The sequence below is a fragment of the Siniperca chuatsi genome, linkage group LG21, assembly GCF_020085105.1.
Source record: "Siniperca chuatsi isolate FFG_IHB_CAS linkage group LG21, ASM2008510v1, whole genome shotgun sequence".
NCBI classification, from domain to species: Eukaryota; Metazoa; Chordata; class Actinopteri; order Centrarchiformes; family Sinipercidae; genus Siniperca; species Siniperca chuatsi.
This window is the reverse complement of record NC_058062.1, coordinates 10,430,897-10,451,351: the sequence shown is the minus strand read 5'-3', so window position 1 is coordinate 10,451,351 and position 20,455 is coordinate 10,430,897. Positions and strand designations below refer to the sequence as shown.

The 20,455-nt window shown below is 40.8% G+C and overlaps 3 protein-coding genes and 1 pseudogene across 5 annotated transcripts in view; 2 read left to right on the top strand and 2 right to left on the bottom strand.

The window, feature by feature from the left end:
- Positions 1-29: 29 nt before the first annotated feature.
- gipc1 (GIPC PDZ domain containing family, member 1) lies at positions 30-5,072 on the top strand. The gene is made up of 8 exons (XM_044180844.1): positions 30-354; positions 794-1,357; positions 1,469-1,654; positions 1,842-2,022; positions 2,589-2,701; positions 2,807-2,888; positions 2,983-3,119; positions 3,285-5,072. The coding sequence occupies exons 2-8, from the start codon at positions 1,058-1,060 to the stop codon at positions 3,309-3,311; spliced, it is 1,026 nt and encodes a 341-aa protein (XP_044036779.1). The 5' UTR covers positions 30-354; positions 794-1,057; the 3' UTR covers positions 3,312-5,072.
- Positions 5,073-5,212: 140 nt separating this feature from the next.
- Positions 5,213-12,769, top strand: trim35-12 (tripartite motif containing 35-12). The gene is made up of 6 exons (XM_044180836.1): positions 5,213-6,009; positions 6,293-6,388; positions 9,756-9,986; positions 10,067-10,089; positions 10,182-10,300; positions 10,499-12,769. Exons 1-6 carry the CDS (start codon positions 5,458-5,460, stop codon positions 11,056-11,058), a joined length of 1,581 nt encoding a protein of 526 aa, XP_044036771.1. The 5' UTR covers positions 5,213-5,457; the 3' UTR covers positions 11,059-12,769.
- Positions 11,172-14,833, bottom strand: LOC122868666 (annotated as a pseudogene).
- An 84-nt stretch (positions 14,834-14,917) lies between these two features.
- LOC122868657 (potassium channel subfamily T member 2) overlaps positions 14,918-20,455 on the bottom strand; it is a 41,681-nt gene continuing 36,143 nt past the window's right edge. For all 3 annotated transcript variants that reach the window (XM_044180826.1, XM_044180829.1, XM_044180827.1), the window contains 3 exons: positions 19,631-19,976; positions 16,646-16,730; positions 14,918-16,534 (listed from right to left, as the gene is read on the bottom strand). In XM_044180826.1, the coding sequence (XP_044036761.1) occupies positions 16,417-16,534; positions 16,646-16,730; positions 19,631-19,976 (549 nt within the window). In that variant the 3' untranslated portion in view covers positions 14,918-16,416. The remainder of the gene's footprint in view (positions 16,535-16,645; positions 16,731-19,630; positions 19,977-20,455) is intronic.

Sequence of the window (20,455 nt, the reverse complement as noted above, 5' to 3'; positions counted from 1 at the left end):
AGCACACTCATGACTCATGTTCCCTCCTGTTTATTCTTTTGCTGAAGCACGAAGATCGTTTCACTGGAAAGGTGGAGTTTACGAGGAAACCTGAAGGCGTCATTGTTCCACCCCTGCTGGGCTGGCAGAAAGCTAAATCTACAGCAGCATACCGACACAGATACTGTATTTACCCCACAATCTGCCCAGGCCAAGTCAACCTGTCAGGAGCAGAGGAGCAAAAGCTAACTGGGCTTTCTCTGCAAGCGTAACGTTATTTTTTTTGACAACTCACAGCAGCACCGTTTGCAGGCTAAGCTAGCAGGAAGAGCTAGCAGGAAGAGCTAACGACAGTTAGTTAAAACTCCTGCTCCGGTAAGAATGACTGACCTGCCATGTTTACTCCCATCTGTTCACATTTAGCCATCATAGTCAAGCTAGCTAACTAACCACGCTGTTAACTTACTACCGAGAGGGATTAACAGTTAACAGATTTAACTAGTTTCCGTTTTTTATAGCAACATGCTAAGTTGCTAGCTACCTGAGAGTTGTCAGGGTTTGAGTTGCTAGAAGTGAAAAATATGTGGAAAATGTGCCTCACAGCTAACTTAGCAGCTAACATTAGCTCTGTTTGATATCCTGACTGTCCAAGCTAAGGTTTAACGTTAAAGACAGGACTAATTTAAACATTTCTTTAATGTTACCAAACTTATATACTACTTTGAGGAGATGTAATGACACTGCTGGTATAATCGAGATGTCACTGCTTTGGTAAGTGTATGAAAATTAAGGAGTTTCTGTCTCTGTTTTACAGCTGAAGACCACCCATTGCAGACTGCTGGATTTGACAGATCTAGCTATGTGAGCTGCTCTAATGTGTGGATTTGTAAATCCATACAGCACCTGGTTAAGACCGCTTTCAAGCTGGTCTGGAGGACTGTACTATTACTGTGACATACACATCCAACAGACCTACAGCTGATTTGGCTGAACAGGCGTATGTTGGCCTGGATCGTAGCATAACTCCCCAGAGCAGCCTCCTCCCTTCCCCTCCCTCTGCTCTCCCTGTAGGACTACTATGCCTCTGGGTTTGGGAAGAAGGAAGAAGGCGTCCCCGTTGGTTGAGAACGAGGAAGCGGAGCCTATCCGCGCAGGTCTCAATGTGCCTGGTATGGATGGCCTAGATGGAGGTGTTGTCGGGCTGGGAGAAGGTGCCACCTCTGAAGGTCTGCCTCCTCCACCCAGCAGCATGCGACCTCGCCTCATCTTCCACACGCAGCTCGCTCACGGCAGCCCCACAGGCCGCATTGAAGGCTTCAGTAATGTGCGGGAGCTCTATGCCAAGATTGGTGAGGCCTTTGGGATACCACCGTCTGAGGTGAGTCATTCTGCTGATTGTGATGGGTGTGAGGATAAATAGGTTTGCTTCAGCTCACCAGGGGAGAAAGCATCATGGTAAATCTTAATTGTTTGTTGTTTCTCTCCACAGGTTATGTTTTGCACACTGAACACTCACAAGGTGGACATGGATAAACTGTTGGGAGGTCAGATTGGGCTAGAGGACTTCATTTTTGCCCACATTAAAGGTCAGCGAAAGGAAATAGAGGTGTTCAAAGGAGAGGATGCATTAGGGTTGACCATCACTGATAATGGAGCTGGCTACGCTTTCATCAAGGTGAGAAATGATAAAATGACCAAGAAAATAAATGTATTTCTTTTGACACAAGGATCCACAGGAACTATATTAGGGAATAATGGCAGCACAGAATATGAAATGTGGATAAATTCCATGTGGTAGGGAGAGAGCGATGAGCTGGATAGTTTGATTGTTGGACTATTTATTTGAATTTTGCTGTTTTCAGAGAATCCGCGAGGGGAGCATCATCCACCAGATCCAGGTAATCAACGTAGGTGATATGATCGAGTCGATCAACGGCCATCGCCTGATTGGGTGTCGACACTATGAGGTGGCCAAGATGCTGAAGGAGCTGCCCAAAGGGAAGGAGTTCACCATCAAGCTGGTGGAGCCTCTAAAGGCCTTTGGTAGGTGTGGGAGTCATCTGAGAGATGGGCTTGATCGTGATTGTTAGTTTTAGCTCCACAATCTCAGGTGTGGTGTGTCCGTCCCTGGATAATCATTCAGCACACACTGACTTACTGGAGTAGTCCAACAGTCATTGATAATAATACCGTCACATGTGACTATGAAAGCAGTATTTAAGGTTAGATTTCATCAAGTTTTAGTCGCCATACTACATGTTTTTTACACCTTATTTTGGTTTTCAGGGCTGCTCCCAGATTTATAGATGATAATCTAAAATCTTATTGCATAAAATGAATAGACCTAATGATATAAGTGCCCTTGCTGCACATATTAATAGTGTGGCATATTAAGCCATTTAAGTCCCCTTTGGGTCAATTTTCTTCAGTCATTTCCTTCAGTGAGAGCAAAATGACATTGAGTTTGTCTAAAAAAGAGGTATTGTGGGGTAAGATGTGTGACAGGGCATGATGTTCAGCACTGTAAAAGCTGGAGAATAACAGTAGGAAATCTGATTTTTAGGTCTCTGCAAAGTGTTTAGGGATCTCTGTTTAATCATTGTGCGTAGATATGATCAGCCAGCGGTCTGGAGGGTCCAGGTCAGCATCAGGGGTGCAGCTGGGAACCGGCAGAGGAACTCTGCGGCTGCGCTCTAAAGGTCCTGCTACTGTGGAGGAGCTGGTGAGTGTGTTTACACCACACGTGGACTAATAACGGGTCTCTGTATTGTTTAGAAAACATAATTCTGTTGCATTGAGTCTGTGTGTTGGATTTTCTTCACTGCAGCCCTCTGCATTTGAGGAAAAGGCCATTGAGAAGGTGGATGACCTTCTTGAGAGCTACATGGGCATCAGAGACAGCGAGCTGGGTATGTACGTTTGTTGTTACAGGTGTCAGAATTAGCTTGCCACTTGCTGTTTTGTGTTCACTAACTGTTCTCTGACCTCACTCCGTCTCCTCAGCGGCCACCATGGTGGAGCTGGGAAAGGACAAAAAGAACCCGGATGAGTTTGCCGAGGCTTTAGATGAAACCCTGGGAGACTTCGCCTTCCCAGACGAGTTTGTTTTCGACGTCTGGGGCGCCATCGGCGATGCTAAGGTCGGGCGAGTTTAACCACAGAAACTAATGGAGCAGAACAACCTGTGTGTGTCCGTGACACCCACAACACTCATCACTACTAGGAAACACAACACTACCGTCATGAGTTTGTTTTTATTCCACTGTATACTCCTACTATTTTTAATTTAGAGTGTACCCTTTTAGGAGACTCTGCCTAGACAAAGAGGATAATGCCAGTTAATGGGAGAAGAAGGTGACTGTGATGACTTCCCAAGTGCTTTTATTTGTCTTCCGGCTTTTTCCAGAAACTACAAGCACGCTGATGAGCGTTCCCATTTGACCGCGTCACATGACCCCTGCATGTCATTGTTGTAGTTGCTGGCAGTGGAACAAGTACAGCACAAGTCTCTTATATGGGAGAAATGAAAGACAACAGCTAACACAAAGTAGATCTTTGATACTTAGCAAAAAAATAAATAAAATGTGATTTTTTTTTTTCCACATTGCACTGTGTTGCACTGCGCTGTAAACAACAGAAGTGAACAGATAGCACTGTACCTCACCTGGTGAGTGGCACAGTTATTGCACAGTATAAGGCCTCCCTGAGTTACAGTGTTGTCAATGAACCACTCGATATTACTGGATCAGTTTTACAAGCATGTGCTGTTATATTTTTATCTTCATAATGAATTCTGCTGGTTTTATGTTCTTTTTTTTGGTAAAAGAAACAATTGTAGTTACAAAAAAGGGTCATAGTAAAGTGTAGCTCACTGACTAAAAGATCAGTGGTGTTTGTTCATCGTTAACACACTCCATGGTGTAATGAACTGTTGCACATTCCAGTCGTACTTTCATACATTTGACAGTGTTACAGAAAATCAGTGTTAATGTACCTTTTTAATTGAAGGTCATTATATAAGAACGAGAAGTTGGTTTCCAGGTTTGTGGATGTGTTGACTTATTTTTTTATAGTTAGTGTTTTTTATATAAAGTGATGTGATGTATATTTTAAAACCAGGTTTGTGAAACAGAGTAAGACTTTATTGTTTTGAAGCATTACAAAAGGCAGTATTAAAGAAGAGAAAGTCATGATATGGAGTAGTTGTGTAAAAAGAAAAAAAGGAATCTGTTAAGAACAAAATGCCTTTAATTTCTTCTCATTTCATGCATTTTATACATTTTTGTTAGAAGTATACATTCTGGTGCATGGTGCTGAAAAATCAAGTATCCTGTCATTGGGAGCAGAATGATACCAAACTACTTCCATCTCATGTCGCAGTGACTTTGTGTTGTTAATAGAGAGGAAAAACAGGCAATGCTGCACCAACCACTCAGCGTAGGTAAACACGTGTCTTAAAACTTTTTGGTGTTAACCTTTTTCAGTATATCCAAATGTATGAAGCTATTTTGTAGTTTTGTTTCATTCTTCAGAGTTAATGAATATATAGATGGTTATGTAATGAAACTGATGCTAGAACACTGTAACACTGAGAAGAACACGCTATTTTGATGGCTTTGTATTACACTGTTGTCAATGTCCAATTATAATGCAATAATAACATCGCCATGGCAGGTTTTTCCTTTTGTTTGGTCTTTCCTAAAAACAACACAGTGCTTTGCATCAGAAAATGTTCATTTGGATCAGATTATCCAACACTGTTAGCTGCTTTCTGCTGTGATCTGCTGGAGTGTTTTCCAACATTAACAGAAACCATCCCTGGGCCAGCGTGTGTTTTTTTCTCACTCCTGTCCCCCCCTGAAATATACATGACATTTAACTAGACAGTGAAATCACTTTGAGTGTCAGCAGGCCATCAGAGGTAATGTAATAAGATACACTTCGGTAAACTTGATAGTGCTGGTCAAGCTCAGCAGGGTCACCTCCAGGCCTCATGTTTTAAATCAAGGAAGATCTGTCCCAGTTCAGCACTAAATACCTTTTTTGCAATATGTTTAGATTATAAATGTTACAATAAAGTTTTATGCAGCTGTTTTGAGTTCTGTTTGCCTTTTAACATGTCCTACCACCATACCTCCTGCATTTGCTGTTCTTTTCACTCAAAAACTGCCAGAGCACTTTCTTGCTTTTTTCCATGAAGAAGAAAACTTCCTTTTGACTCAGCTGGAGTCTGCCCTGTTACACAGAGCCTTGGAGTGGCTGATAGATGAGGGGTGGTGACATGTCCTTTATTTACTAGAAGTGAAGTAAACCTGTTCTTCAAGTCCCTGTTTATCTATAACCCTGGTTGCTCATAAACTGGGTCCAGATTACTTTGGATTCCCACTGCAGTCAGAGAGGAGCACTTCTCCTTCTTAACTGCACTTTCTGCAACAAACCACAGCTATAAAAGCAGCCGCCAGCCAACAGGAACCTGCCATGGCGCTGCGCCCGCGTGCTTCCTCTCAGCCTGGAAAACTTTCCTTCTTCCAGAGTCCCAAGGTGGCTTCGGCCCTTCGACCGCGGGCTGTTTCCTCGTGGTCAGGCTCCATGCTGGAAGATGAGCTGTCTTGTCCTGTCTGCTGCGAAATCTTCAAGGACCCCGTAGTGCTCAAGTGCAGCCACAGCTTCTGCCAAGCCTGTCTGCAGCATTTCTGGAACAAGAAGAAGGCCAGGCGTGAGTGTCCCATCTGCAGGAGGAAGTGCTCCCTGACGGAGCCCACAGTCAGCCTGACACTGAAGAACGTGGCCGACACCTTCCTGAGGGAGCAGGAGCGCAAGACGGCCACAGCTGCGACAGGTTCAGGGGCCGGCGGGGCAGGGGCGGGGGAGCAAGCAGGGATAGTGGAGGTGAACTGCATCACACACGGGGAAGTTCTCAAGCTCTTCTGTCTGGATGACTTTGAAGTCCTCTGCTGTGTGTGTCACACTTCCAAGAAGCACCTGGGACACAGAGTGTGTCCCTTGGAAGAGGGAGCTCAGGACCTCAAGGTAATGTCTTCTTGTTTAGCTGCAGTTTATGTTATTTAAACAGACTACATGTTTTCAATCATTAGTGGAAATGCACTGAAATGTTTAAGCAGTGTAATCTACTAAATTTCACACCACTGCAGTGAAACTCAGAAAAGTGACGTCCCGTCTTAGTAGCCGTGCAAAGTCAGGAACGTCAGAAGCATTTCCCATCTTAAGATCATTTTGAGCTACCAAATTTGATTATAGGATGCATGTTGACTGACACTTGTTGTTTGACACTTTCTCTACCCTTACCCTTTAGGCAGAGATGAAGAAAGAGCTGATTCCTCTGAAGAAAAACCTGCGTTGCCTGTATGAAGCCAAGCAGGAGTGTGATGACACAACGGTGCACATCAAGGTATCAATAAACAGCAATCCACGAACACTAGAGGACCAGCATGACTACTGACCTGACTGTGACTGAAGTCGAGCCACACGGTGTTGGTGTGTAAACATGTCAGCCAAGGTGTTTGAAAAGCCACCTAGCTTGCTTTTAGGGTGCAAGTTCTCACATTGGGTCTCAATGTTCTTTGGACAGAGCAGTCACTTTTAGAAAAGGTTTTTGCTTAACTCAGAACAAGAGCAGCCCTATAGTATATTTTATTAATATTAATATTACCTCTACCATTACATTATTATTATTTTAACATTTTATGTGGAACTTGCATTGTGCTACTGTATGCTCTATTTCCTCTTGCTCTCTCCTCTCTCTTTCAATTCAACTCAACTGGGCTTTACTGGCATGGGAAACAGATGTTAACATTGCCAAAGCATGTGTAAAATAAAAACATAAACAGAATAATTGTGATATTAAAATATATGCAGATAATTAAATTGTAGACTTGCAGTTAAAATACAAATAAGAAAAAAAGTGAAAACTAAACACTGCGACCTTTGTTTGTGTGTGTGTGTGTGTGTGTGTGTGTGTGTGTGTCTAAGTCATTCACTGTCCCTAAGGTTGTAGCATGATGATACATATTGGGCAGCAAGAAATGCCCTGTCTCCTCCTCTTTGCAGTATTTTTAAGTTTGACTCTTTTCTGGGCTCACCACTCGGGTTTGGAACGGAATGGAGGGTGTCTAGGGGGCTGGATTTAAGGTGATTAAAAAAATTGAGTGCTCTCTTTTGAATGTTAATTATCAGTGGGTATCTGCCTAATTCTGCTCTACATGCATTTGTTGGTGTTTTTCTGTGTTTGTGTAAAATGTATCTGCATGTAACAATTCTGTTGGATGTTTGTCTCAATGGGTATAGCTATGATGACTGAGTGGACCCCATACTTCACCACCATACAGCGCAATGGGCTGGATGACACTATCAAATATTTTAAGCCAAATTTTAATTGGAATTTGGAAATTATAAAATGTTCTCTTGTTGCTTTTAAAGCTCTTCAAGCTTTTTCTTTTAGTGCATTCACTGCCATGTTGAAACTCCCTGATGCTGTTATGGTTATACCAAGGTCAGTATAACTCATACTGTGTTCATGATTATGGTAAACTGGTATTTGTTCTCCTGGCATCTAGGGTGTTTTTGCAAAATCGTGACATTAGTTTTCTTCATATTTACTGCCAGGGTCGAGTTCTGACAGTACTGTCCAGCTGTGGCTCTAGTCCTTGTTCAATAGGAGACAGTAGAACAAGGTCATCAGCGTAAAAACCTTTCTATCTAGGAGGGAGAGGCCAGGAGCAGCACATTGATCCACCTGTACAGCAAGGTCATTTATATACACATTAAATACAGTTGGGCTTAAGTTGCAGCCCTGACAAACATCTCTTCTCTAGGTCAAGAATTCAGCTTGTTTGTCTCCAATTTTAACAGCACACCTAATTTGCAAATACATTGATTTAACCAGATCATACAGTTTGCCCCTTATATCACAATGTAGAAGTCTGTAATAGAGCCCTTCATACCAAATGGAGTTGAAAGATTTTTTGAAATCAATAAAACAAGTGTATATCTTGTTTGGTGTATGGTTGTTAATTAAAGTGTGAAGGGAATATATGTGGCCAGTGGTGCGGCGTTTTGGGAGGAAGCTAATTTAATTTTATACTCAAGATGGAGTGCTCTTCAAGGAAATCTAGTATTCTTTTATTTAGAATACTACAGAATAGTTTACATAGACAACTGCTGACACAGATGCCACGGTAGTTACCAGGGTCTGATTTGTGCCCACTCTTATGAATGAGGGAAATGAGCCCTTTGCACCAGATGTCAGGAAAACATTCTGACTGTAATACGATATTGAACAACTTCAACACTGCACCGTGCATCTCTGGGGTGCTGCATTTGAGCATTTCGTTTTTAATGCTGTCCGGACCACAAGCTTTTCTGGAGAGACTTTGTCTGTGTGGTCAGTTCTTTCCAAGTAATTAGGAAATCAAGGGGGTTTTGGTAGTTTTTAATTCTTCTAATGCTTGGAGTTCTCAATATCTCTGTTTCATGTAGGTAGACTTGTTTTTTGTTCCTAATTATACATTTACAGTATATTTGTTTAAAATTTCATTGTACCTAATGCGCAAGGCTGGGTTGTTTTGGTGGCGATGTTTTTCATTTGCTATTTTTCTCATCTTTTCTGATAGCCTTACATTTTTGATCAAACCATTGTCAGTGTTTTGCTTTTTAACAGGCTTTTGTTTTTGTTTTATAAGGTTAGCTTTAATAGCTGCCTTATGAAATATATTGATATCATCAGTGGCCTTTTTTCTGGTAGGGACATATTGATAATGTTTATATGCTGATATGTCATTCATCAGATCAGGTGAGTTCAAGGCCATGATGAATTTGTCTCCACTGTCTTGGGCCTATCTTTAAGTAGGATTTAATTTATACAGCTTACTGGGTTCCCTTTTTGTGTCACTCATTTAACCTGAGAGTTTAAAGAACACATTTATTTGGTTGTGGTCTGAAAGGGGGGATTGCTGTCTGACAGTGAATGCACTGACAGTGGAGGGGTTCATGTCCGTGATTGCATAGTCTACTACACTAGACCCAAGAGCTGAGGAGTATGTGAATCTCCCTAAACAAGTGGCAGCGGCAGATGGCCGCCCACCCTGAGTCTGGTTCTGCTCGAGGTTTCTGCCTGTTAAAAGGAAGTTTTTCCATGCCACTGTCGCCAAGTGCTTGCTCATGGTGGGAATTGTTGGGTCTCTGTAAATAATATTATGAAGAGTACAGGCTAGACCTCCGCTATAGGAAAAGTGCAGTGAGATAACAAGTCTTCAATTTATTATTATTAGTAGTATCCTATCTTACTTATCCGTATATATTTTAATATCACAATTCTCCTGTTTATTTTTGTTTTTTATATTACACATGCTTTGGCAATGTTAACATCTGTTTCCCATGCCAATAAAGCCCAATTGAATGGAATTGAATTAACTTCTGTTATGAATTGGCGCTATATAAATAACATTGAATTATATTTTAGAGGGAAACTAGACTGATAGAGGCAAAACTAGGAAAAGGAGATGAAATCCAACAGGTTTATCATAGTGATGCTTTTAGAGATACCAAATACGAGAAATGAGGAAACTGCAGGGTCATAATAGGGTGTTGTGGTGATTTTTATTTTTGTTTTATAGCCAGGGAATACATTTAATGTACAAAATATTAGGGACTCTTATTTTTCAAGATTTATACAGGAGAGTTACACAGACTACAATTCAGTCACATTATTGTACATTAACTGTATTTCCTGTGTTGACCCTTATTTCAATGCATGCTAGAACCAGACTCAGGCCACAGAAAAGCAGATCAAACAGGAGTTTGAGCAACTGCGGGAGTTTCTGCAGAAGGAGGAGACAGCTCGACTGGCTGCCCTGCAGCAGGAGGAGGAGGAGAAAAATGAGCTGGTGAAGAAGAAGTCAGAGAGCATCACCAGCAGTATCCTCACCTTGTCTCACGCTATCATTGCCATTGAGAATGAGATTGCTTCTAATGATGCTCTCTTCCTTAAGGTAAGTTTTTTAAATACATTTTTCTCTCTGAATTCATCTGACCTTGCAAACAGTTTACTCTCTCTCTCTTTTGATTTCAGAATTATACCAACACAAAGAAAAGGTATGTTTTCTAATCTGCATCTGTTTAGACCGGATTCATCTTAGAAGTTGTTCAGTATTGGTTGATTCCTGTGTGTGATTTTCTCCTCACAGAGCACAGATCCCACAGAGGGATCCAGGAAAAGTGTCAGGTGCTCTTATAAATGTGGCCAAGCATGTCAGTTCCATCAAGTACCGTGTGTGGGAGAAGATGGTGGAGCTGGTTCAGTACAGTAAGCACTCACTTGACTCTGTGTGTGACATTTGGTAACAAAATAAAGTATAATTTTGTGAAACCAGGTCAGCATAGTATTAATCAGTAGTTTGACTGAGGAAGACCAGTGTGTGGTCAATATGTGCCGGCCCCATGTAAGCATGTCACTGTGAAGGCTTTTAAAAATCACTTTCTGTTTTTTGTCTTTCCATTTCAGCACCCATCACCCTGGACCCCAACACTGCCTACTCCCGGTTGTCCCTCTCTACAGACCTGACCAGTGTCACCAACCATGGATCCCTCCAACAGCTCCCAGACAATCCTGAACGTTTTGGACACTTTGTATTCGTGCTGGGCTCAGAAGGCTTCACTTCGGGCCGCCATGCCTGGGAGGTGGAGGTGGGTGACAAGGCGGACTGGATGCTCGGGGTGGTCAAGGAGTCCATCGACAGGAAAGGTCGCATCTCGGGCTGTCCTGAGGGCGGCTTTTGGATGATCTCACACTACGAGGGCGAGTACTCGGCCATGACAAGGCCCAGCACCCCGCTGCATCTTGAGGGAAAGCTCACCCGAGTCAGGGTGCAGCTGGACTACGACTCCGGAGAGGTGACCTTCTCCAACCCTGTCAGCATGACATCCATCTACACCTTCACCGACTTCTTCACTCAGAAGATGTACCCCTTCTTCTGTCCTGGAGCCAACATCAATGGCAATAACCCCAAACCACTTAAGATCTGCCACGCCAAGGTGGCTGTGTGGAACAGTGTGACATGGTGATTTGAGAGCTCTTAAATGTATTTCAAATTTAAGAAATTACCCAAGTGTGAATCAAATCATTTAAGCAGATGTCAGTGCATGTTGGTGTGTAAATGACCACGATACAATCAAAGTAATTATAACAAGTATTGGTTTATTTCACTTGGGTTCATTTGGTGATTGACTGCAGTTTATGAACCACAAAGTGGTTGTTTAAAGCTACCAGGGGATGGTCTTTCCTGTATAATCCAAGAAGGCTCCATTCTGCTTCTCAGTCAGGGAAGCCATCACGCTAAGCATCCCCTGCACACTCTCCTGAACATCAATCTCCCCCTGGTGGTCGGAAACACACAGTTAACATGAAGGCTCACACAGCGGGTCAATTCTCCTCACTCTTAGTTAGGAAAAAAGGCAAAACTGATGTTTTGCACCCACAGACCAGTTATAGACTCTACAGCTGCATTCACACTTAAAGCAATATAAGGGGTTCAAATCTGCTTTTTCCCCTCAAATGTGACACAGAACAGTTTTTGTCAGTGTAAACTGTAAAAAACAAAACAAAACAACATTCTCAATCTGCTATTTTTATGTCATATGTGATCCATATCTGATTTGAGAGAGAGACAGCAGTGGCCAAGCGACCTATAGATTGAATGGGAAAGGGAGGTGCCGGTGAATCAGATAAATAAAACGTTGTTTTCTGATTGTTTCACAGCAGTTACGTTCTAAAGCACAAATAAACACGCCCATACCTCCACACGAACCTGCGGCTAATCGCTGCAAGGCCTGATCCATAATCGGGTGATGTTAGACAGGAAAAAACGGCTAATAGGCTAAAACTAAAGTAATGAGCCTATTTAAATTTCAGTAATTGTAATTGCGTTATTTAATTTAAAAAAGTAATTATTTACATGTCTAGTTATGGCCAAAAGTAGTGGAATTACAGTTACTCCCAACACTGCTTAAAAAAAAGCTAAATGCTTGAATAAAAGAAGCCAGTGCTGCTTTACAAGTCCATTTTACAAGGATCAATATTCTAATGCAGTTATCCGTCCTATGAAAACACTGGAGCTGTGTGACGACATCAGCAGACTACAGAAAATTTAATCAACGTGGTCTTAAACTTTCATGTGTATACTTCTGCATCCCTTGAAGTTACTTCACAAAGCAGAATAAGCAAGTTAGGAAGATACATGTTGCTATGGCGATAGTTATGCTATATCCTGGCAAACTGGATTTTAATCTGTAAAACAAAACTTAAAATTAAAGTTTTATGAATATGATTCTGTCATATATATTGATGATTGTGAATAATGAGTAGGTATTTCTTAACACAGATAAATGTCTAACTTTTAATCTTGCTTTGTGTGACGTCTTTGGTATTGTTTTGAATATCTGGATTACTACAGTTAGGTTACTTGTTCAGACTGGTATCAGATATTGGACACACTGGGAGCGTGAACACTTTCACCTAAAAAAGTTCAAAGAGCATGTGAATTGAGTAGCGGGATCCTGCAATGTGATTAAAGCCTACTTTGTAAAAATATTTGTCACCATGAGAACTGCTTACTTTTCTTAGTTTTCGTCTACTACTACTGTAGTTGTTTCTTTGCTATTTTCAGAAACCACAACAAGTTAACACTCAAAGCTATTATGTGAGAAATGTGAAATCATACAACATGATGTTAATTGTGCTTCTCAATTAATAAAGTAAAATATCATTCAGAGCTGACACTGGTTCCTCTACATTCTTTCATTGTATCTTTTATGACTAGACTGGTGAGGTGAAAACTGCTGACTCACCTCCTCTCCACCCATGTCAGTGCGCACCCAGCCAAGCACAAAAAACAGGATCTCATCCTTCTTCAGCTCCTCTGCAGCACACAGTGTCAGCATGAGAAGAGAAGAGTCGGAGGAAAATGAAGGGACAGAAAAATTGAGGTGATGGGTTAAAAGTTCCACTCGATGAATGTAAGATGAAGACTTTGAGTAGCAGGTCACAGTGTTAGCAGGTTTTGTCACTTACCTTGCTGATGCGGTAGGAGACGGCAGAGACGTAGGGATTTGACTGTTTCAAAGATTCCATTGAACCCAGAAGTGAGGACATGTCGACGATGATTGCTTTGATGCTGGACATCCCTGACATTTAACTGGCATTCGCTGCTACACGTAGGTTAGGCAGCAAGAAAGCCAGCGAGAGGAAACAAAACAATGTAGGCCTACAGTGGGATGGCACCACCCAATTTCCTTCTTTTAAATAGAAAAAATGCAGTATTGAAGTTCTGTGTTTCAGACAGGACACTCGATCTTCCTCTCCCTTACTTTAATGATATTCATAGGGCCCATGACATGGTGTTTATAGTATTCTGCATGTCCTCAGGACTGGTGCCTTTAGCCAGGAACCCTGCATTGTTAATCAGCAGGTTGAGACCCCCCGTCCCCACCACTGTTTTATGCTACAAAGGTCAGTGGCGTCTGACAGAGAGAGAAAGAAAGCGGCATCAGCAGACAGTCAGATAAATATCACAACACAGGGCTATAGTAGAAGCAAGGCCAGTGCGTGCCTGGACATGGGGGCAGGACGGAGAGTTTAATAGAATATAACAGAGCTTCTACCCATTCTAGTGATGGAGATGATGTTAGGATGCTTCTTTGCCAGTGTTTGCAAGGCCTGTAAATACACAGAGAAGACAAGTTTATAATTCAGAAGAAGCAAAGAATCCCACACACAGTTGATCACTTGGACTCACTTTTATCTATGCAGGATTCTTGCTTCTTCTCAGCCCTATCAATCACTGCAACTTTGTGGTTTGCAAGATAATTTTGTCAAATTTTTCTGTCCATAATTTAGGGAGTAGAAACACAGTTATTTGTTGAAGAGCTCAATGAAGCACAGAGGAAGTAAAGACTCACCTCAGCCCTGGGTCCATTGGGGTCCCTGCAACAGGCCAACAGCTTTCTCACTGGATAGGGGACCTCCAGCATTTGCTTAACCATCTCCAGGCCCAGGCCTCAGTTGGCTCCTGTGATAAGCATGCTGACTGGTTGCGCCGCCATTTTCTCTGCCTCAGTTTGCACAGTTCTACGTCTGAGCTCTTATATTAAACCTTTGTTGAATGTTTCGTCTTTAGCCTGGCCACACCCAAGTGTACTGGCCGGTTTTGATTATTGGGGGGGTTACAACCCCCCTGTTATTTACACCTATGTGAGTGTATATTCCAGCTCCAACTCAAAAATTGAACAAGTCACTGTAACAAGTCAAGCATGTGTAGGGCTTGCTTGGCTCACATACTAATAAGATCAAGATGTGATAATGTTTAAACATGCTAGATGAAGAGATTGAGTGTAGTTCATGTTCAGCTTTTCACAGCTCTGAGAACAACAGTGCAAAGCAACACACAGCAAAGGACTTCCTGAACATAAAGGAAAAGTCCAGTGAGCTGACCTCTAGTTAAAAATATACTCTCCATTTTGTCCACACAAACTTACCCAGTGTACATGTGAAGAGTGATTCATATGGGTGGGGTGTCATATTAGACTTTTAAGTAATGTAGATGCATAAATGAACTGATGTAACACATGTGGCAGTATTGAGTGGTCTTTGGTGAATTTGGGGACATTACAGTAGATGAATTAGAGCCATTTAGTGTGAGTCATACACACTGTTGATGTATAGAAGCAAAATATCTCAGGAATGTGAGCTTGGTAAACCACACAAAAGACGTACCGTGTCAGAAAATAATTTAGAAATCAAAATAATGTGACTACTTTTAGGTGGTTTTACATGACTAAAATTATGAATCTGAGTGAAATGGCCCGAAGAGATTCTGGTTGTAGCTGCACAAACTGACACAAAAACAGCAATAAACCAATAACAAGCTATGATGACTGACTTTAATATATACATACTTTCATATGTTATAATGGCACTAAAGCTACAGCAGTGGTGTTGGCAGGGAAGACGGTGAGCATTCCCATCACATGGCTGCACCATTTCTGTGTGAAACGGCACATTCAGAATTTCTGACAAAAGATTTACAGAGATTTGCAAATCCTTGGTATACAAACGGCATCAATCATCAGCAATCATTACTTAACAAGTAATTTACTTCAATATAACAGATTAAAATCTCACATTTCTTTCAACAACTGAAAATCTATGAAATAAGGCAGACTAGGCGGAAAAAACAAGCAGAATGATTTCACTCTACTGGCACATTTTTCACTTGTTTTCAGAGAAATTAGATTTTTTTCTGGCTGAAAACCAAATTACATAATAGATTATAATTCTCAATTAGCAAACTAAATACTTGAAAAGTTGATATTTATTGCAGTGTACAATAAATACAGCAAATATTTAATTGTAAAGCTTATAAATCTGCTTCAAAACTGAGAACTGAATCAACACCTTTCTGACATTATAAGCTTCACAAAGGTAGTATTTACTGCAGGACTATTGTACTGGGTGGCATTATATCATGGTATATATTCCTGTTATTTTGTCAATCCCCTAACATGCATGTCAGCAAAAGCAAGCTGGTGGCAGGACGGCTCACACTGACTGACAAAAGCAGAGAGAGTGGGACTTTAAGAAAAAACAGGCAAACAATAAACTCAGGAACAGGTTTGTTCTAAGAGTACTCACATAACTGAAGACAGTAACATACTTCAGACAGCAATGTGACTAAATGCCCTGCACTGATGATGCATGTTGGCTGTCTACTTATCTCCATTATTGAGACTCGTACTCTTTGGATTCCTACACTGCTGGTGAGCGTAAAACGAATGTGTGCATTTGACCGTGTAAGCAACAGGTAAAAAGTTTCAAAAAGGCTTTATGAAGACCAAAAAATAAAAAATAAAAAACCTCACAGGGTGTGTACACTGTAGTGTCCCTTTCAGATACCTCAAACAACATTAAGTGTGACAAAACACACCTACAACAAAGAGAAGGACAAAACGAAAAAACATCCCTTGACTTTCGTTTGGCAGTGTCTTGCTCTTGGTCCATAAGCATACATTCACATTCATTCATACACTAGCACATACATACAGTACACACATACATACACACTGCACATACATGATGCAGTACATAACATGCACATACACAGATATAAATACATACAGTTTTTCATTAAATGCACTTCTGTGTCCGCAGCTCTCCGCTTTGAAAATAGAAAGGTGCATAAATAAAACATTCCCATCGTTACAGAAAAGGTCCATGCATGTCCGGCACCCGTGAGTTCGCCGAGACTGAATGTGGAGAAAATACGAGGGCCGTGTGCCATTTGGCTGCAACCCTTTCCATCTCACCATTTCTTGATTGTGTTGTTGTTTCTCCTCTCTCTGGCAGTGTTTTGACAGTATATTTGTCTCTCACAGATGGGTGCTGTCCTGTGTATCAAACCTGTGGCTTTCTGAGAGCCCAGTGCTGCACTTCCTGCTGCTTCCCTGATTGGGTACCAGAGAGAGGGGGTCGGGTCTGATAAGGTACCTGCAGATGGGGCACAGACAGGGGCGACAAATAGAGTCCTGTAATATTTATAGTTTTCACACCGTGTTCATTTTACAGTGCTATCAATTATATTTAGCGTTGTGTACTCACACAACATCGTGCAGCTCTAGTCTGGTGTCTGGAGAAGGGTTGATGAGGATATAAGACAGTCTGTTCCCTTGGTCTGTCATCCCATCTGACACAGGGAGAAAAGAGGTGAGTGAGGCAGGAAATAAAATAGGCACAGGATATACAAACGGCTGTGCAACATCCGTACACACAGAACAGAGGATACGCTACTGTGAGTCACAAGACAGGAAGACATATTTAGATAAAAATGGACACAAGCGGAATACATACAGAGTAACAGACAGTAAACAACAGAGGTGAAAGAAGTACTCAGATCCTTTACTTAAGTTAAAGTACCTATACAACAATGTAAATATATTTTATTACAGGTAAAAGTCCTGCATTCAAAATCAAATCAAATAATTAATTAAAGCAACTAAAAGGAATTGTTAACTGATTATGAAACAGTCTCAATTTAATACTCATGCCTCTAAATGAACTACATAAGCAAACAAGACCATCAGTGAGAAAATTGGCTATTTCTCTATAAATATTCTAAATGCTAGTCACCGGGTCCGATTCCCCGCGAAATCAGACAAAACGATTTACGGCTTGCACAACGCAGACCGGAAGAGCATATGTTTTCATTTTCCCAGGCAACGATTTGCAATGAGTAGTATGTTAAAAGGAAGCAGGAGGAAATTTTTCTTTAGAGAATTTTATGTTTGAAGTTATATTTTGTGGTTATGGCTGATAATGGGGCAGGATCAGCAAAGGGCAAAAACACGAGTAAACCTTGGTCGGTCATTCAACAGATGGAGAGAATTGTGGGATTTGAAAGGATTCAAAACCTATTCTGAATTAGCCATCTTCCTCCTAGACCGGTATGTAATATGTCTATTTTATTTGGCTGTGTACAGTCCATGGAGGTATAGGTCACGGTGGACATTACTGTAATACAACTGGCTTGTAACGTAAAAAAAAAAAATTATGTTGGCCTTGCAAATGAGCTATATCTTGCCTTTGGGTTATTATTATGACGACATAACATTACTAGGGAAACTTAAGCTTTCTCAAAAATTACTATTACCGAGCAACCAAATCTGTATCATATCATCTTGTAGATGTACATGTACTAAACAAAGTTTACTTTTTTTTACCATCATCATATTACAATTATTAATCTTACATAGCCAAAAATAGATACATTACCACATCGCTATGCGTCCTGCAAACAGCTGTGTTTAAAAAACAAAAATAGTATTAAAAATAAGTTGCGTCTTTCTTTCACTCGCTTCCAAAACAAATGCACGCTGTGGTGTAATTTTATTAACAAAATGACATGTATATATTAATCACATAGAATGTATGACATTAATATAGCTAATGATGTTTGTGCTGTTTGAAGTGAATATAACCAATCATGAGTGAACATGTGTCAGCCTACATGCTTTTGGAGTTAGCTTACAGGCTTCAGGCAACGCACCTACACATAAGGGAAAGACAAACATTGTATGGTTTGTGTAATGGAAAGACAGACATCATGTAATGGATGGAACAGAGCGATGCACTGTGGGCTATGTGAAAGGGGTTGTTTGCTTGTTGGTTTAGTTGATGGCAATGCCTGTGGCTGTTAATCGTTAACAGTAAAAGTAGCACCATATGTAAGTAATAGGTATGAAAGGCTAAAGGGCCCTTATTCTCTCCTATGGTAAAAACCATCCTTAGCAATCATTATTTCTGATTGCAGTTGTTTTATTTGTCATAATGTCTGATATGCTTTATACATCACTATGTTTAATATGTTTAATAAAGATAGTTTTCATTTTTTGTTGAAGCCACCATTTTGTTAGGAAAAGGTTGCTGGGTAACTGGGACTATGGTAAAAATGTGTCACCCTGGGGAATAAGCTCCACCATAATAGGGACTCCCCAGGGAATATAATGTGACTCAGTCTTCAGTGTCTTGGTTCATGAACCAGCCTCGGTTTGCTGTATTTCTGGGTTGAATTTACAGTAAATCTATGAATTGCAGCTGACTCTGCCTGACTCAGTGTTTTACTTCATTTTGAGGTACTGTCTTTAAGTTTTTGAACTGACTGATAATTACTGAAAAACTAAGTGATTTATTGGCCCATCTGAAGAGTTTCTTCTATGACAACGCGCTAGCCAGATCAAGATCTTTACGACAGGAGGCGATGGAAACACTACCGCTTTTGTCCACAGAGGCTGCCAGAGTCAACACAAAATGAAAGTTCCTTGTACAGCAAGTATTTGCAGCAAAGTGTGCTTAAAAGTAAAAGTACTCATAATGCAGAAAAATGTGGCCTGTGAGTTATATATAATTATATATGACATTATTATATTTTCAATACTGATTGATTGATGTATTAATGTACATGTAGCAATTTATTGCTGTAGCTGGTTGAGGTGGAGAAAGTTTTAACTACTTTATATACAGTTAGGTAGTTTAGTACACTAGTTCAAAAATGGGGGTCAGGCCCCTTCAAAGGGTCCCAAGATAAATCTGAGGGATCGCGAGATTATTAATGTTGTGGGAAGGAAGAAAATAGGTTCTGCTACACAAATTTGTATTATTATTATTTTTAAATTTTTCCCTAATCTTTGCTTTTTTGTTAAATGTTGAATAATTTTACCTTGCAGACATCTGAAACTTGACAAGGGGCCCCAAGTAACGAGGTCACAAGACAAAAAGGTTGGGAACATTAATCTTTAACAATGCATTGTATTATTATAAGCGTATCATATGCTTATTTATGTAAATCTTTGTTTGTAAAGTAATTAGTAACTTCTGCTATCAAATAAATGTAGTGGAGTAAAAAGTACAATATTTACTTCTTTAATGTAGAAGAGTAGAAGTATAATATAGTATATACAGTAAACTACCTCAAAATTGTACTTAAGTACAGTAACTTGAGTAAATGTACGTAGTTATATTCAACCACAAGTAACCTATACTTGAGATCAGGAGCAGAATACTTTCATACACTAACTGATATAAACTTACTGAATCCAGTTGGAGAAAGGCCCAAGTGTTTCATCCTCGTTCGCACCAGGGCATTGAGTTCTTGCCTCTCTGAGCGCCGGAACAGGGTCAGTCTCTGCTGGCTGATCCTCTCTGCCGCGCTGCCCGGACCCCCCTTGGCTGCACTGAAGCCCCGACCCCCCTTCCTGCTCAGCCGCCGTGCCCACTGCATGCTCTTCCTCCTGAGCAGCGGGTGGTCTGAGGAGTGGGAAGAGGTGGAGACAGGCTCAGAGGAGGTGGAGTTACGATGAGCACCAGACCGGGACAACAGGGGCTCTCTGGGTTCTCTGGTGTCCTCGTAGTCTTCCACTGTGATGGATACCTGGGACTGTGACACACAGTCATAACATAACAAAAACCTTTAATTTCCTTATGCAGCGAAATCAACTTTTTATCACACTGTCTCTGATTTCTCAAGATTAAGAGGAATTAATACTTTCTTAACATACTATAAATAAATAATGAACAAGATACTCTCTGTTGCATATAATGAATGTGTAACCAACATAACCGCTGTTTAAAAAAATAATAATAATATCAGTTCCACACTGGGAAAATTTTCAGGTGTCACTGCATCAAGTCTAATATGTAGTTTTCTTTCGGACTATGCAAGTTGTTTTTTTGTTTGTTATTTTTACATGTCTTTCTCACGTGATGAATAAACATGTCAAAACTAAGATCTAACTGTGTCTCTGCATCCACTTATTGGCAAAACATGGACAAAATGAACTATTTTCAATGAACCTTAAAAGGAAATGGTTCACTATTGTAATTTTTTTTAATTTAATGACAGAAATAGTGACATTG

Bases quoted from the DNA above. Each gene is read 5' to 3' on its own strand.
- gipc1 (XM_044180844.1), top strand. From the start codon at position 1,058: ATGCCTCTGGGTTTGGGAAGAAGGAAGAAGGCGTCCCCGTTGGTTGAG. The intron at 2,023-2,588 runs GTAGGTGTGGGA...CATTGTGCGTAG, and splicing joins GGAGCCTCTAAAGGCCTTTG to ATATGATCAGCCAGCGGTCT. The intron at 2,889-2,982 runs GTATGTACGTTT...CCGTCTCCTCAG, and splicing joins CATCAGAGACAGCGAGCTGG to CGGCCACCATGGTGGAGCTG.
- trim35-12 (XM_044180836.1), top strand. From the start codon at position 5,458: ATGGCGCTGCGCCCGCGTGCTTCCTCTCAGCCTGGAAAACTTTCCTTC. The intron at 6,010-6,292 runs GTAATGTCTTCT...CTTACCCTTTAG, and splicing joins AGGGAGCTCAGGACCTCAAG to GCAGAGATGAAGAAAGAGCT. The intron at 10,090-10,181 runs GTATGTTTTCTA...TTCTCCTCACAG, and splicing joins TATACCAACACAAAGAAAAG to AGCACAGATCCCACAGAGGG.